At 42.5% G+C, this 16,506-nt stretch overlaps 3 protein-coding genes across 5 annotated transcripts; 2 read left to right on the plus strand and 1 right to left on the minus strand.

Annotated features, from left to right (window-relative positions):
• Window positions 1-309: 309 nt before the first annotated feature.
• On the minus strand, window positions 310-7,500 carry LOC142884599 (terminal nucleotidyltransferase 5C-like). The gene is made up of 2 exons (XM_076020359.1): window positions 6,892-7,500; window positions 310-4,224 (listed from the first exon to the last, which is right to left on the minus strand). Exon 2 carries the CDS (start codon window positions 4,213-4,215, stop codon window positions 1,987-1,989), a length of 2,229 nt encoding a protein of 742 aa, XP_075876474.1. The 5' UTR covers window positions 4,216-4,224; window positions 6,892-7,500; the 3' UTR covers window positions 310-1,986.
• Window positions 7,501-7,531: 31 nt separating this feature from the next.
• On the plus strand, window positions 7,532-10,642 carry chmp1b (charged multivesicular body protein 1B). Its single transcript, XM_076020363.1, has 8 exons — window positions 7,532-7,690; window positions 8,872-8,969; window positions 9,058-9,204; window positions 9,337-9,405; window positions 9,481-9,588; window positions 9,682-9,725; window positions 9,912-9,984; window positions 10,168-10,642. The coding sequence occupies exons 1-8, from the start codon at window positions 7,675-7,677 to the stop codon at window positions 10,210-10,212; spliced, it is 600 nt and encodes a 199-aa protein (XP_075876478.1). The 5' UTR covers window positions 7,532-7,674; the 3' UTR covers window positions 10,213-10,642.
• Window positions 10,643-11,715: 1,073 nt separating this feature from the next.
• rraga (Ras-related GTP binding A) lies at window positions 11,716-14,868 on the plus strand. Of its 3 annotated transcripts, XM_076020362.1 has the most exons (10): window positions 11,717-11,872; window positions 12,199-12,319; window positions 12,766-12,865; window positions 12,953-13,019; window positions 13,127-13,349; window positions 13,629-13,724; window positions 13,806-13,928; window positions 14,012-14,103; window positions 14,209-14,324; window positions 14,411-14,868. In XM_076020362.1, the coding sequence occupies exons 2-10, from the start codon at window positions 12,293-12,295 to the stop codon at window positions 14,512-14,514; spliced, it is 948 nt and encodes a 315-aa protein (XP_075876477.1). In that variant the 5' UTR covers window positions 11,717-11,872; window positions 12,199-12,292; the 3' UTR covers window positions 14,515-14,868. The 3 variants fall into 3 exon arrangements, with proteins under 3 accessions (XP_075876475.1, XP_075876477.1, XP_075876476.1); XM_076020360.1 differs by having other exon boundaries at window positions 11,716-11,872; window positions 12,766-13,019; XM_076020361.1 differs by having other exon boundaries at window positions 11,753-11,785; window positions 12,766-13,019.
• The last annotated feature ends 1,638 nt before the right edge of the window (window positions 14,869-16,506 follow it).

Raw genomic sequence — 16,506 nt, forward strand, 5'->3', positions numbered from 1 at the left:
CTGTTGTGTTATATTTATTACCACAATAACACAACGATCTGAGCAAACAGATGCCATTACAGGGTTGCCATTTATTTTAATGTCTCTACCAGTGACACAGTTCCTTAATAACACACAGTAAACCCAGGGTCTCAAGATACGCACGTCACTTTACAGCTACATATGGTGACAACTGCACACAGTATTTTAGAAGTCTTCACTATTCACTTGAACACTTAACTACTCAACGACGACGATGTGCATTTACATTGTGCTTCAGAATCCGACTTGTTGTGAGCGGCCCGCATCCTTAACTGTGCTTGAATCCTCTTTATTATTATTTTTTTTTTTTAACTAGAATACATGTTTCTTCTGCAGTGCACGCATGGAGAAAACCAAACACACAGGGACAGAGTGCAATAAACGCTGGCTGCATTCTAGACGGCTTGAATAATTTAAAAGTGCAGGAACATTTTCGGCTCACAACGACAGGCTACACCCTAACTGACACTCACTACGTCCCCTACGACACACGACTGTCACCAGGTGAAACACACAGCCTGTAGAGGATGGAGACACAGCATGCTCTCCTCCGTGTCTCCTGAAGAGATTACAGTGTTTTCTTCGGCATTCCAGACAGCCAAGGCTTTTCTGAGCAGTGCGGTTGGAAGTCAAGTCCTTGCTGCTGGAAATATACATATTTTTTCTTTTTCTTTCCACAAGATGCAATTAATTCGGAGACATATGGCTACAATACCCAACTTCTTATAATGTTGACTCAGAAATGATTACAGCACAAGTGCAAAAAAAAGGAACTAAAGCCTGAGTTGGTTTTAATGTTTTAACAGATTGTAGGTAAAAGTTGAGGAAGGTGAGGAGCTCAGAGAAGATGTCTTTCTGCTTTGCTTTGTTGCTGTTGGTTTGCCAGGTTAAAGGGGGAGAGACAGATTAATCTTTTATCTTGCTTTGCTTCAGCTTATACATAATCACACTGAATATTTGAGTATAATAAGAATAACAGTTTTCTACATCATAAAGTTTAGGAAGATCACAGAAAATGTGATGCCATGTGGTATCGGAAACATTGGATTCAAAACTTTGTGTTCTGTCGGATCATGGTTTCTGTTTTCTGCCACACAAAACTTCTATGTTGTATCAAGATTTTTCTATATATTCAAATGATGTTCAATTCAACATTTGCATTTTCTTGATAAATTCCCAGCCTGGACTCTTATGGTTGCTGGCGCTTATAGCAGCCATTTTCAATAGTGTGAAACAGAAGAATGAGCCACTGCCATGGCCCAGTTAACTACAGTCCTAACAGGAACTGACACGTATGTTTTAATTTGAATCACAACAACATGAGCCTCGTGACTGTTCCCGCAGGAAGCCGGCCTATTTCTATACAGTACAGTGAACGCACAAGTGAAGGCATTTTCTAAAAAAAAAACTCCACTCTACTGAGACAAATGAGTCATAAAACAGCTACGTGGGGATTTCACTCAGAGCCTAACTTAGCCTTATGATGATATCTGACTTTTACTGATTACATTTTATACGTCAGAGAGAAATCGTCTTCGTAGTCATAAGGAATCGCGACGTCACAACACTTTCCTCAGCGAGTGCTGAGCGGCCTGCTGAGAGCTCAGACGGCCCTGAACAAAGTCCGTCCACTGGGATAAAACCCTCCCCCCGGTGATCTTGGTGGGAAAAAAAGCAGGCTCCGAGCGTCTTCTCCTCTTCTCAAAAAGTTGCAAGGGTCACATGCTTCGCCTTAAAGACGCTGCCCCTCAGTTTCTGAACCTTTGCTCACTCTGTCTTGTCCTAAGCAGGAGGGATTTCAAAGCGTTTGACAACATGCGGCCCCGTCGGTTTTGCCCGCTGTCGCAAAAACTTCCGCATACGTGCGTGCATTTGCTCGCAGAGCACCGCTGCTAAAAAGCAAGAAACGAAAAGTGGCCGCCACGCCTCGCCTGCGTGCAGGTGGGGGAGGGCGCGTCGCCGCGGCTACACCAAGCCAGTCTGCACGTGCACGTGAAGGGGGTATGGGTGATACACGAGCGGCGGCTGCGCCTGGCCCACGAAGTAGCTGCCATATATGGGCTCCGACACGTACGGCGCTGGCTGGTAGAAGCAGGTGATGTTGGCCGCATTGGGGATGGCGTTCTGCTCGCCAAGCACCCGCAGCGCCAGCACCGTGATCATGTTGAGTGTCTGCCTCCTCTCGTGGCCCATCAGGCACACGGTGCTCTCGTCGATGACGCGGCGCAGCGTCATCAGGTAGTCGTAGCGGCCGGCCTCCTCGCTGCCCGCGAAGTGGCACTGCAGGTAGGCCTCGATTTTGCGCTGCTGCTCGCCCACGTCAGGGAAGTCGATGAAGAAGCGCGAGCACATGTAGCGCTCCAGCGACTTGATCTCCGTCTCGCTGGCCGGCCGGAAGTTCCTCACCAGTAGGTCGCTGTACTTGAGGAGGCCGCCGCCGCGGATCTCCTCGGGGCTTCGGGTGGCGATGAGCCGGTGACGGAGGTGGCCCAGCGCCTGCTCGAAGTCCCCGTACGTGCACTCGGCCTCCACAACCACCACCCTGGAGGTGGGTTCCTCCTCCTCCTGCTGCTTCTCCGCCGCCCCAGCTGCTCCATCGGAGCGTTGCTCGATGGTGGGAGGTGGCGGGGCTGCTGCAGGGGCGCCCCCTGCGCACATATGGACCTGAGCAGATAAATCTGGAGGTTTCTTGGAGTGTTTGGGCTTCACGCTTTGCTCAGCGCTTTCGCACGAAGCGGCCGGAACGCGGGTCGGAACACCGACTAAGTCGCAGGTGTCAGTCTTCGGAGCGTCTGAGTGCCGGACCGCAGGAGCCTCTGTCGACCGAGGCTCCGGTCCCGCTTTAGGGATTTCTATTGGTGGGAAGAGCTGAGCGGTGAAATCCGACAGCTCGCTCAGCAGGGACCATTTCTCAGGCTTGCTGATCAGCTTGCGCGACATTTTTCTCTGCAATTTGGGCAAAGGGCAGTAACCTGGCACAACGTCCTGCGACGCGCTGCAGGTTTTCTTGGCTGGCGGCGGGAAGGAAAACTCATGTTGAGAGTCTTGCTGGGCAGAGGCCTCGTCGCTCCTGCAGGTCGCAGAGTCGATCAATTCCTCCCTCGTTTCCTCGTTCTGCGGAGTTGGCTTCTCTGGTTTGGAAGCTTCCGACACTGATTTCTCTCCGTTATTCCGCAGCTTTAAACATGACTTTGTCGTCAGTGGATCCCGGGCGTCTGGACTTTTAGGGGATGGAACTAAAGGATAATCCCCACAAATCTCTTCTTTCTTTTGATCACTTTGTTCGCAGAGCTCAAAGACGATGTCTTCCTTTGAATGGACGTTCTCTATTTCTTCCACTTCCTCCCCCCCCTGCTGCAGGTTCACTCTCTTGAGTTCTAACACCTCTGATGCTTCTTGTTTTCCAACCGCATGCTCGGCTTGCGCACACGGGAACTCTTTCTCAAGTGCAGAAACTGCCTGATCCTGGCCGAGGCTCTCCCTGCAGGCCGCTGACTTCTTCTCAACATTTGCCTCCGCGTCCTGACGAACGCTCGTCTGCTCCGGCCTGCTGCCTTGCTCCACGCGGTCTCCTTTGGACAACACACTCAAAACCTCCCCTCCTTGTTTCCTCTCGGTCTCCCAGTAGGACTCGAGCATTCGATCCAATATTATCTGGAAGGAGTCCACGCTGAACTCAAACTGCCTCCGGAGTGAGCTGACAAATCGCAGGCCCACGGTTTTGGCTCTGTTGTTGGAGAGCGAGATGAGACTCCATCTGTCGTGCTCGTTGAAAACTTTCACCATCTTCTGCACGTAGGCCTCCTTCATCGTCAGGCAGGTGATCTTCCGCCTGTTGACCCCGCAGGGAAGCAGCTCTCGCAAGCTTCCCAGCACCACCTCCTTGATGACCTGCAGGTCCTCCTGCCTGGGCAGCTCCACACCAAATATGATGTCCAGGTCTCTGTAGCCGAGGCCGTTGTCTCTCACCAGGACGTGGCTGGCGCTCGCACCGTTGAGCCGAATGTCTTTGACGCGGATGTCTCGCTCCACCAGCCGATCCTTCACCACGCGAATCATGTCTTTGGCTCTCACCTGCAGCGTTGGGAAATTCCCACGGCCGTGGATGGGGATCACCTCGGTCAAAACTTTATCCAGAGCTTGAACTTGGTCGAGGGTCAAGTTGTGGAACCTCTTCTCCATGTGATGCTCCATTGTTGTAACCTGAGGGAGGGGAAAATGGCCAATCATTTGTTTCACAGTCTGGCCATTTCAAAGAAACAACATTCAATATGATTTTGGTGCACTGACACAAAGAGAAAATGTCTTCGGCCAGCTCTTCAGCTTCACTTATAAGTCGTCGAAGCCAAAGTCCAGCTCATGAGCATAAGGACAGAAATGCACTCAAACACGCAGCAGATAAGCGGGCCAAAAAACAAATTATAGTTTTGTTTCATCCTCAACACTCCCAGACTGAGGCACATTTCTAACACAAATTGGAGACACATTTGAAAAACAGTTGCACAGTGGTTAGCGCTGTCGCCTCAAGAAGGCTGCGGGTTCTATCCTCCAACCTATGGCCTTTCTGTGAGGAGTTTGCATATTCTTCCTTTGTCTACGTGGGTTCTCTCCAGGTTCTCCTGCTTCCTCCCACAGTCCATAAAAACATGCATGTGAGACAAATTGGGAACTTTAAATTGTCTGTACACGTGTTTAAGTACATGCGAATGGCTGTTTGTCTTTCAATGTGGCTCTGTGATTAACATGGCAACTTGATCAGGGTGTAACCTGTTTATGCTCTATGACAGCAGGGATAGGCAGGTGAGTGCAGGAGGCACAATATGGATGGATGGAGTAAATGGGAAGTTTTTCCCCTCTCAGATGATTTTTTCATTTTACTTCTCTCTCAGAATCTTCCCTTTGATCTCATCATCCAGATTCATGTCTTGTCAACTTCAAGCAAAGGAGATGAGAGGACTGAAGAAGTTATCAGAATCAATCAAACGTCAACTGAATCACAAAAAAATCTATGCTTGAGCTACAATGCGCCTCTGATGATAGTGATGGTGTGCCTGTCCTCATCATTGTCCTCATCATTTGCATCAAGATTGTCACCTACTGTTTGTGTGACGCACTTTTACTTTTTTTTAATTATCTTTTTTTTTTAAATATTGGTTACGCAAGACAAGCGTTCAGCAGTCGCCATGTTAAGATTCCTCCATGGTAGCCAGGCAGTGTGCTAGTTACAGGTGACTCACCCGTTTGTTATTTGCCGCCAGTCAGCTGTGTGGATAATCTGGTTGACAGATCTATAAGGGACAGGCTGGACCTGTTTTTTTTTTTGTTTGTTTTTCTCCATTGTACCTGTCTGTGTATAGTCTATTCCTCCTCAGTGGAAGTGTAGAGTTAAAGCTTTGTCCTACCATGATGGGTGTAGGACAAGGTTTAAACTCTGATGTAACTATGATGTAACACAGCTATTTTATACCACATTAAGCAGCATAACATTACTGATAAACAAGCAAGTCATTCACTGCCTTTTTGTTCTCTCGCTGTGTTGGTAAAACATTGTAATTAGTAAGGTAAGATGGTGGTGGTCATTATTATTCTCACCGCCTCAATGCCAACACAAAAGTCAGGCTTTTTACGGACCTTGTGTACAGTTATGTCAACAGCACGTTTTTGGGCAATGTGAACAAAAAGATAAATTAAATTCAATACATTCTGTAAGACAAATGATGGTAGAGCAACACTACTAATTTTGGTATACACCACCTCACTGAGAGCTATGTGTTCACACAATCAACAATTGGACAGTTAACATGTTATGTTAATAGCTTCACAAAACTCAAGATTTAAATATGTTTTGTTTATTTTCTTTTTATTTAGGAGTACATTCATTTTTGCATAATTGATTTTAATTAGAGAATATCTGTGACTTATTTATCAGTGCTGATAAAATGGAGTCATCAATGAGTATAAACAAATGAGTTATAGGAAATGAATGATTCTATTTCAAAATTAGATGCAGTCGTGATGATGGCTGACAAGAAAAGTGGCAAAAGCTCCACATGTGGTTTTGTGTAATTTGGACTTGTGTAAGTACAGGATTCAGACAAATGCTTGATGAGCTGTTGGCAGGTTTCGATGATGCTTTGAGTGGACTGTTACTGACCATTGGAGCCTACTGCCCTTGTGCCTATGTTGTTTGGTCTTCAGTGTAAACACCATCAGTGACAGCAACATGGGGGTACATGGAAGCATGGCCTACAGCAGCCTCTAGTGAATCTCAGGGGTTACATCAGCTCAGTCATGCAGCAGAACTGCTCTCTACCACTTGCCTTCTTTATAGATAAGACTATATGAGTCATACAGCCCCTGAATGAAGCATCACTCATTGTCTCCCCTAGATGTTTTCCCCCCCTCTAGTGAACACAAATGACACAAAATGCACCATTTGCATTGCTTGGGGTCAAGCGTTATATAAGATGTTTATTTTATTTTTTTATTTTTTGGCAATTACACTAAAATAAGTTACATCACATTTTTGATTGCTTTCTTCAGCCTATAGCTTTTTAGGATTTCCAGGCATCTGTTGTCAACAGTTTTGGACAATTTTAACCAACAATACTGAAAATGTTTTATCTCGAATTTTCTTACCAGCCATTACTGTAAATATCCTCAAACCTATGTAGCAAATAACCACATCTGCATTAAACCAGTATTCATATTTTATGTAATATTCCCACAAGATGCAAAATTGGTAATAAAACGAGGTGTTAGTTGGCTGTGAGATATGTTTTTTCCCCTTTACTATGCAATAAATATAATTTTATTCCAAAAATTATAATCCATTAAAAAAATATTTTTAAAACATAAATTAGGACTCACCTGATTAGTGGCCCAAGTGGAAGCAGAGCAGCTGCGAGAAGGCAGAGCTGTCCAACAGGTTTGTCCGATCCGCTATTGGAGAGGTTGATGTTGAAGTTGATGTTGAACAGTTGCCCCCTCAGCACCACTGGACCACTGTTTCCATGGCAATCACGCGTCACCAAAATTTACGGTAAATCACGACGCGCGGTTTTTCCCTGACTGCAAGTTGCAGGCGCTAAAGTTTGCTGCTAATACGCTCTCTTAGTTGCGCATTTTGACAGTGCGACAAAGTTTTCGACTCGATACTGGCGGAGCAGCAGCAACGTGTCAGGCTCAACTACCGGCGTGCCACCGCACTGCCGAGGTGTTGCGGGGCGAGCACGCCACATCAGACGGTGTGAGTCATCCTCTCTCCCCGCCGTCCGTGATCCACACCGTACTCATCATCAATCAGCCGCTCTCGCCGCCCTCTCCCCAGTCGCAGCAACGCCACATCCACCCTCACTTGTTCCACGTGTTCGCAAATAGCTGATGCTCCATTGAATTATCGAAAGTATTACGTATTCCTAATAGTCATCTTTAATATTTCCATTCACATACAGGGATGAGGGGGAGGAGGGCACTGCTCGGTCGTGACGTAAATGGGATGCCGTTGTCACGTGACAGTGACGCCATTCTTATTATGTGCGGAAGTGCAGATCGCCCAGACAGAAACCCCGAGTTCTGAAGTGTTTTTTTTCCGCGGAAAGCCTCTGTGTTTTTGTTTTTACGTTCATCGAACGTCCCAAAAGTTGAGTCAAGATGCCGAAAATGGACAGTATCCTTTATTTGTCAGAGTGGCGAGGAAGGCGTCACGCTGTAAGTGTCAAAACCTGAAGCGCCGACGGAACGAACATAATGTTATGACGACACTGGTGAGGTTTTTGTTTGTTTGTTTGTTTTAGTCGTAGACCTTTCAAACATTGTCGAAGTGGGGCAGCTAGAAAACATGTTGAGAGCGTTTTGTTTTATTAATTACCTTTACTCGACCATAACATTTCGAGGAATTAAACATAAAATGGGGCGGAACTGGGTTTAAGGCCTCTGGAGCTTCGGCTTCATGCTAACAGGCTAGGGGTATGCGACAACTGACACCTTGATTCAACAGTGTGGAAAGAATCTTACCAAAATGACATTTAAAGAGAAGTTAACGATGGGAATGTTTCAATTGTTGTGATTCTCTCTCTTGCTTGTCTCGTTTTTGGTAATAACAACAACAGCAAAGTGCATCAACAATCGCACTTACGTAACATTTATGACTGTGATCTACGTTTCAGGGAAACACAGTGCTACTTTTAAACGACGGCTTCTTGTACTTGGGTGATAATTAAAAATATGGTCATGTTTTCATATAAAAAATATATAGATTGTAGGAAGGTAGTGTCTCGTCATCTCTGCCTCCAGAGAAACAACTACTTCCAATCAAATCAATGGATGGTAATTCGTGAACTTCTTAGTATCTGGTTGATCGTTGCTGATAATCAAGCAATGTGTGACAGCATTAATGGCAACAGCACAATGGCAATTTGTAAGAGCCAGAAATGGCACAAACGCTCCACCCTCCTCTAGGAGTGACGAAAATACTTACTCATCTCACTACAACTGAGATTTTCTACCCGACCTGAATCTCCAACTCAATGTTGGGGATATATATATATATATATATATATATATATATATATATATATATATATATATATATATATATATGTATATGTATGTATGTTCTCCATATTGTGTCCATAGGTGTGAATGGTAATAATAATTGTTTCTTTCCATGTGGCCCTGCTATAAACTGCTGACTTCTCCAGGGCATTTCCCGCCTTTTGCCAGGCCATGGCTGGGACAGCCACATCACCGCCCGCAGTGCAGGAGAAAATTGTAGAAAATGAAACAGTGTAAATCTGCTCGTAGATACCTGTTTTTGTTTTGGGTTTGCTCTTTAACTTCTTAATCTAGACCATCTCTTCAATTTGAAGTTCGCTGCTAAAGATCTTCAGAGGAATTCAAAGAAATGTGAAAAAGAAGAAAAGTCAGAGAAGGCTAAAGTTAAGAAAGTAGGTAACATGACATTTATATCAACAAGTCCTAATGGTGTTGTTTGCTACTAGCAATTTTTAATGTACACCTTTGTGTCTTTTTTAGGCTATTCAGAAGGGGAATATGGAAGTGGCTAGGATACATGCAGAGAACGCCATCAGACAGAAGACTCAATCAGTTAATTACCTGCGAATGAGTGCCCGGGTGGATGCTGTGGCGGCAAGGGTCCAAACTGCAGTCACAATGAACCAGGTATATACTCAGCATCGGGCTATGCTTTATTATGTAACCTAAAGATATCACAGACAAAAATAACATAATAATAGTTTTCTGAAGTCATTTGCAGCTTAGGACATTTTGTCTTTGATATTTTTTGTCTCTTAGGTCACAAAGTCCATGGGTGGAGTTGTGAGAGGCATGGATGCCACTCTAAAGAGCATGAATCTGGAAAAGGTAAGGGTGTAGTATATATACTCTGTCGAAATAAATGAGTCTAGTTAAATTTGAAAGAATTTTCTTTGTTTTTAGATCTCTTGTCTTATGGACAAATTTGAGCGTCAGTTCGAAACGCTTGACGTTCAGACGAACCAAATGGAAGAGGCGATGGGCAGCACCACAACACTCATGACGCCTCAGGTACTTCGTACCTCTGCTTCACTCGTGCACTTACCTTTTGTCTTATGTGTTTTCAGAAACACAAACCTTTTCACTGCTCATTTTCTATTTCAGGGCCAAGTAGACTCATTGCTGCATGAGATGGCGGATGAAGCAGGGTAACATTTTTATTTGTTGTCTCGACATTCTGTGCAGAAAAATGTGAAATCCTTGATGTGTTTCATTTGCATTCATATTTAATTGCATTGGTTAATGCATGGATTGCTGTTGTTTATATAGCATACATATTATATTTTCTCTACAGTGATATTACATTATGTACACAAACTGTGTTTTTTGTTTAGACTGGACCTGAACATGGAGCTCCCTCAGGGTCAGACTGGATCAGTGGGTGCCAGTGTAGCTTCTGCAGAGCAGGTAAATAAACACACTCAGCAGTTCTAGATGAACAGTGTATTTTAGATTAACATAATATTTAAAGAAAAGTCAACACCACCTTGTTGCTTGTAATCAAAGCAAATTCTTAATATGTTGATTTATCCATGTGAAAAGGAATACTTCATCCTGTTAATGTTTGTTTCTACTTGCTGCTTTCCAAAGGATGAACTATCCCAAAGACTGTGCAGACTCAGAGATCAAGTGTAGAGGATGACAGCAATGTACTGGCACCACAGAATCCATGTACACCACCTGAATATTGGTCCCAAACAGCTATAAGATACATGAAGACTCTCCTCTTCTTTGCATCCCAAGGGTCTATATCAAGGAGATGCTGCGTTCTTGTTGTGCAGACGATGGCTTTTTTTGGTTCTGTGTTGATGATAACCTTTGAAAAACTTTATATTACCCAACAAAGGGGCTGCCTATGTACCTATTTCTCAGAAAGAACATATTAACAATAAGGATGATCTATTGCTTGATTGGTTTATATTATGTACACACAACAAAGCTGATTAAATGGTTTAGAAATTCAGTAAAGGGTTTAAATTTTGATATGAATGCATATGTGCATGGTCACATTGAAGATTTGTGTATTTCTTTCTCACTGTATCAGCATTTAAAGACCTCCCTTGTTGATGGTGTCTATTTTTGTTCTATGTTCTCTTTTACCTCTGTCCTTGTGCCAGATTATTGTTTTTGTCTGGATGTCATTCAAATTTTAATAAAGAATTTGGGAAGGGGTTACAATTTGTATCTTAGTAAGTAAAATAATAAGTCATTTTTTTCATTCTGTTATTCTGCCACTCAGACATACAATGTATTTTAGATTTTAAAACACAACAACAGCCAACAATAAATAAATTAGTAAGGGTTATTTCTGCGAATGTACAACAGAGTAATTATTCGATTCTCTTTATATTGACCTGTAGAGATATAAACTGTCAAGTAATCTGGCATTGTAAACCACTCCATAAATTCAAATTTGTAAAATGCATTTTATAAAATATATTTTCAAACTCAAAAGATATGCATGATGATTTATACAATTTTATATGTGTGTGTGTGTGTGTGTGTGTGTGTGTGTGTGTGTGTGTGTGTATATATATATATGTGTATATATATATATATATATGTATATATATATATATATATATATATATATATATGTATATATATATATATATATATACACACACACACACACACACACACACATATATATATATATCTTATTCACAGATGTCTTAATTATCTGTAATACTTAATACGTCAATCAAAGAAGAAATAAGCAGCATCTTCTCAATTAATGTTAAGGCTCAGTGAGCCTTCCCATATTGTTGTCATCAGGCAGTCATTGAGCTGTATGACAACCTTAAATTACACTTAATTTATGCTATTCACATGTAGCACAAATTTTTCACTGGTCCATTCTGATTTTGTTTTTGGCGTTGAAGGTAGAATATGTATTATCTACTTTGATTTTGAGGCTTCTTAATATTTTTTTATTTTTATTTTTATTTTTTTTAATTAGTCATCAAATTTGAGTACGTCCATATTGACTGAATGCCCATTTGCTTTACTTTCTTGTTTTATTTCACTTCTGCCTTTGGCAAAACTTCGGAATAAACAGAAAAGAAAAAAAAAAACTAATCTGAGAACTGACGCGCCGTTACCTGTCAGACAAAACCGAGGACTGAAACGTCATGTTGACAAGTCAGGTGACTTTGTCGTAAACAGGAAGCAGCTGATCCTGACTTCCTCGACTGATTTTGACTAAGTAATGCATGCAACGCTTTTATTTTCAGAACAGAAACCGATGTTTACGCGTATTTCTTCGGTTTAATAGTGACAGTGTCCTTCTGGGGTGAGTCGACGACACACATCTGACTTTTTGTCTTAGGTAGCTAGCCGTTATAGCCCTTTAGCTCGGCTATGGCACCCGACATACATGAAGACAGATTGTCGTGCTAATTGCTTAGCATCAGCTACGATGTTGATTTGGAATTTAGAAAAAGTGAATTGGTTACGTCTTTAAACTCACACATATCGATGAATATACACCTTAAAGACATTTACATTTGTACGGACTTTTCGTGTAAGCGTCGAAACATATTTTTGTGGCTTTATTGGAAATCTTCCTCATTGGGGCCAAGTGGCAGCTAGGTGAAAAATATTTGCTTTTTTTTGTAGCGGAAGGAGAGAACGAGAGGAGCTGCTGCAGATACAGTGAACCCATCTGACTGGCATTGAGGAGAAGTACTTAACATCGTGCTTTCTGGGGGTGATGTCAAGCACAGCAATGAAGAAAAAGGTAAACTGGACGCTAAACACGTCGTTACTCTTGACAACTCTTGATATCTACAACAGCACTAATACAGTGCATGTTGACAGCACATTGACTTAAGATATCTTGGTGTGTATTGCGTGCTTTTGTAAAATGTGCTATTTATTTAAATGTGGTTGTGGATGAAGTGACATAAGTTGAAATCATGTTGTTGTTTTTTTGTTTTTGTTTTAATTATTATTACTTTGTTTGATATTGCTAAATCACGTGACTAGCCTTACGACACCTAGTGTCCAAACACAATATCAGAACAAGAAAATCCTGACAATGAAATAACAACACCCTCGATATAATCGTAAGAATTCATACTGCATTATGGCAAATTTCTTTCAATACGTATTTCTTCCATTTTTCAGAGCCAGAGAGAGATATTAACTTAGACTTTCCCATCTTTTTCACTCCCTTTATTTCAGGTGTTACTGATGGGGAAAAGTGGGTCTGGAAAGACCAGTATGAGATCAATCATCTTTGCCAATTACATAGCTCGGGACACACGCCGCCTCGGAGCTACGAGTAAGCACAAAGATGACCCTGTAATCCAAGCTGTTTTTAATTTAATCATTTATTTATCTTTAATAACTTTAAAAAATATATTTTTAGTTGACGTGGAGCACTCCCATGTGCGGTTCCTTGGCAATTTGGTTCTAAACCTGTGGGACTGCGGAGGGTAAAGTATATCCATGCATTATTTTCTTGCTTTATCCAACTTTGCAAATTGTTACCAGACCTGAAACTCTTTGTTGAAGGCGACTCTGTGCTTCTCATGCCAATCAGACAGGACACATTCATGGAGAACTACTTCACCAGCCAGAGGGACAATATTTTCAGAAATGTGGAAGTGCTTATTTACGTATTCGACGTTGAGAGTCGCGAGCTGGAGAAAGACATGCACTACTACCAGTCGTGTCTTGAGGCCATTCTGCAAAACTCACCTGATGCTAAAGTATTTTGCCTTGTTCATAAAATGGATCTGGTGCAGGAAGACCAGAGAGATGTGGTAAGCCTTAAATAAGAGTACTACTGCCCACACTTCTGCCTATTGAGTCTCTGTTTGCTGTCTCACGTGGAAAACACTGGACATAAGACATGTTCACATCTACTGTGTCAATTGAAATGCTACTATTTCGTTGCTTTATGCTTCATTTGAATTCAAACTTCTAACGTCATGTGCTAGTTGATGCTTGTATGTTATTAATTCATTAGTATTTCGTATTGTTGTGATGCCTGCCTTGTCACTTTCCTGAGTATTATTTGAGTGTTTATGTTGCTGCAACAGATCTTTAAGGAGCGAGAAGAAGACCTGAAGAGACTGTCTAGACCGTTAGCTTGTACATGCTTCAGGACATCAATCTGGGATGAAACTCTCTATAAGGTTCAGACATTAAAGCGGTCATATTCATGGATGCGTAATGACAAAATCGAATTGAATTTATTTTCAATCTCGTCTTCACAGGCCTGGTCTAGCATAGTGTACCAGCTTATCCCAAATGTCCAACAACTGGAGACAAACCTGAGGAATTTTGCACAGATCATCGAGGCAGATGAAGTGCTTCTGTTTGAGAGAGCCACTTTCCTGGTGAGAACAGCCACGTGCCGATGATAAAGCAATCAGAATGGGCTCGTCAAAGTTTGTTTGTTTATGGTGCTCTGTGAATGCAGGTCATCTCCCACTATCAGTGCAAAGAGCAGCGCGACGCTCACCGATTTGAGAAGATCAGTAACATAATCAAACAGTTCAAACTCAGTTGTAGGTAGGTTCCGTCTATAGAATATTGACGTCTCTCCACGCAATACAATTTTTATGTATTTTTTTTAAAAGCCATTCTTTAATTTTTCAACACCCTTTTTCATCCCAGCAAACTTGCAGCCTCTTTCCAAAGCATGGAAGTGCGGAACTCCAACTTTGCGGCCTTCATCGACGTCTTCACCTCCAACACTTATGTCATGGTCATCATGTCTGATCCGTCTATTCGTAAGTAGCAAAGGCTAAGTTTTGCCCTGTTGATTTTGCAAAACTCTGAAGCATCATCAAAACCATACGTATCTTTTGTCTCCTAGCATCTGCTGCCACTCTCATCAACATTCGAAATGCCAGGAAACACTTTGAGAAGCTGGAGCGCGTGGACGGACCGAAGCACAGCCTGCACATGCGAATGCGCTAGACATAGTTTTCATTTTGTCCCGTCAGACACTCTCAGCCAATCACACCGCAGTCAACATGAGGCGGTCTTTCAACAGTCACCTTTATATATTCATATTCATATTCAATCACAGTAATGATGGGAAAAGTCGTGTTACCTTCTCCTCCACGGCGATGATTAAGTCATCCATTGCAAGAACAACGATGCATTGTACCTTTGCTGTCATACTTTGTATTAAACGTAGATTAATTACTCTGTGCGATGAGTCCTAGTGATCGGGTGTCACATTAAGAATGAAGCAGCTGATGCTATTTGATTTTCAGATACGGTTTGCAAGCTGTTACAGTATGAACAATATAGTTATATTTAAAAGAAGGAGTTGTAACGTGTTTTTTTCTCCTTTCGACCAACGTTTTTAAGGTTCATGTTTACTTTGCACATATTTAGTTCAAAGATGGTCCATATTCCCCTTGTTTCTCGTAGCTTCTCTGAGGACAAGGCCGTTGGACTTTGCACCAGCTGCTCTGCACACGACACACTGTAGCAAATGTTTAGGGGTGGGGGTGGGGGAAGTGTGTGTGTGTGTGTGTGTGTGTGTGTGTGTGTGTGTGTGTGTGTGTGTGTGTGTGTGTGTGTGTGTGTGTGTGTGTGTGTGTGTGTGTGTGTGTGTGTGTGTGTGTGTGTGTGTGTGTGAGAAGGGGGCACAGCATATTTCTGTGCACCTGTTGAGCAAGTTTCACCGAGCCAACAGCCATGTGCTGATAGAAGCCAAGTGGAAAAGACGGCGCAGTAACTTTACCCACACGGCAAGTGGCCGACTTTCACTTCCTCTGTCACTGTTTCTAATAGAGGCACAAAATCCCACATGAACCATTTCTGACTACATGAAAATAAAACAAAGCACGTATACAAAGATGTCAGATTGGAATTGGCAAATGGTTAGAGCACCTGTTGTCCAACTCTTGTTTGAATGTGCTTTGTTGCTGATTGATGTCTGCACTGTAAGCCTGTCACCTCTCTCCTCAACTGAGCCCGTCCCACTGCAAACTAACAGAAAAAGCACAGGGAGGGGGGATCTCAGTGAAAGTAACAAAACTAGAATAAAAAGACAAAATGAAGTTAATTTAAATGCTAGGCTAGTAATATTGCGATATAATGTTTAGAAGGGTCCCGTGTCCTGCTATTATACTGTTTATTGAGACAATGCTTTTTAAGATCGAGGTTGGAAAGGGGAAGAGCGCTGCAAGGATTGAGTGAACCCACATCTTGTTTATACTAAAGGGCAAACGACCAGCGTTTCCACTGACGTCATGCTTGATAACCCATTAAGTACTCAAACTGTTTGCCTGCTTCATCTTTCTTCTGTATGTCAACCAAAGCTCTAGGTTGCGTTGCTGCGAGCGTTGTTGGAGACACTTCACAGGTATAAACTGCAGCACGCCATGAATGTTTTTGCTACGTTCCATGTTGACCCATTACAGCTGACTGCAGTGCAGTGTAACTCATCTCAAATCAGAAACCACACCTGCAGTGTGGGGTTACATCTGCAAGAGCACCAAGTCACTTCAATCTGATCTAAAGAGTCTTCCCTAACCCTCAAAATCGTCATGTGAGGCTGCTTCACTGGAGTCACGAGTGCAAGACAAAAACCTGAGGTTATTTTCAGACATTTCTTTTCTTTCTTTCTTTTTTCTTTTAAAAAAAAAACAACAAAAAAGAGGGTTTGCCATGAAAAATGGCAAAAATGTTTTTCCCACATTTGCATAAATCAACTTATTGGTGTATTCTTAAAAGGATTTTATGAAAATGAAAAACCAATCGTGAATCAGGTGCTGTCTATGTTTTCTTTCTGTCAGAAATGTAATGTCACAGTCCAGTGTAGTAGGTTGGTCTTGATCTTACCCTCTCTTTTGGAGGGCAGGAGGCGTTTTTGCATCCTTGCTTTTTACTCCACTCAGTTTGGCCTTGCTGACATTGTTCTTGCTGAGCTTATCAGCCCTACTCATATGGTTG

The sequence above is a fragment of the Nelusetta ayraudi genome, unplaced genomic scaffold, assembly GCF_046127955.1.
Source record: "Nelusetta ayraudi isolate G7.1 ecotype Tasmania unplaced genomic scaffold, CSIRO-AGI_Nayr_v1 ptg000011l, whole genome shotgun sequence".
NCBI classification, from domain to species: domain Eukaryota; kingdom Metazoa; phylum Chordata; class Actinopteri; order Tetraodontiformes; family Monacanthidae; genus Nelusetta; species Nelusetta ayraudi.

Coding starts and splice junctions, on each gene's coding strand:
- chmp1b (XM_076020363.1), top strand. Junction 8,970..9,057: donor AGAAGGCTAAAGTTAAGAAA/GTAGGTAACATG, acceptor TGTCTTTTTTAG/GCTATTCAGAAGGGGAATAT. Junction 9,589..9,681: donor CAACACTCATGACGCCTCAG/GTACTTCGTACC, acceptor TTTCTATTTCAG/GGCCAAGTAGACTCATTGCT.
- LOC142884599 (XM_076020359.1), bottom strand. CDS start 4,215: ATGGAGCATCACATGGAGAAGAGGTTCCACAACTTGACCCTCGACCAA.
- rraga (XM_076020360.1), top strand. CDS start 12,293: ATGTCAAGCACAGCAATGAAGAAAAAG. Junction 13,350..13,628: donor AGGAAGACCAGAGAGATGTG/GTAAGCCTTAAA, acceptor TTGCTGCAACAG/ATCTTTAAGGAGCGAGAAGA. Junction 14,104..14,208: donor CAGTTCAAACTCAGTTGTAG/GTAGGTTCCGTC, acceptor TTTTCATCCCAG/CAAACTTGCAGCCTCTTTCC.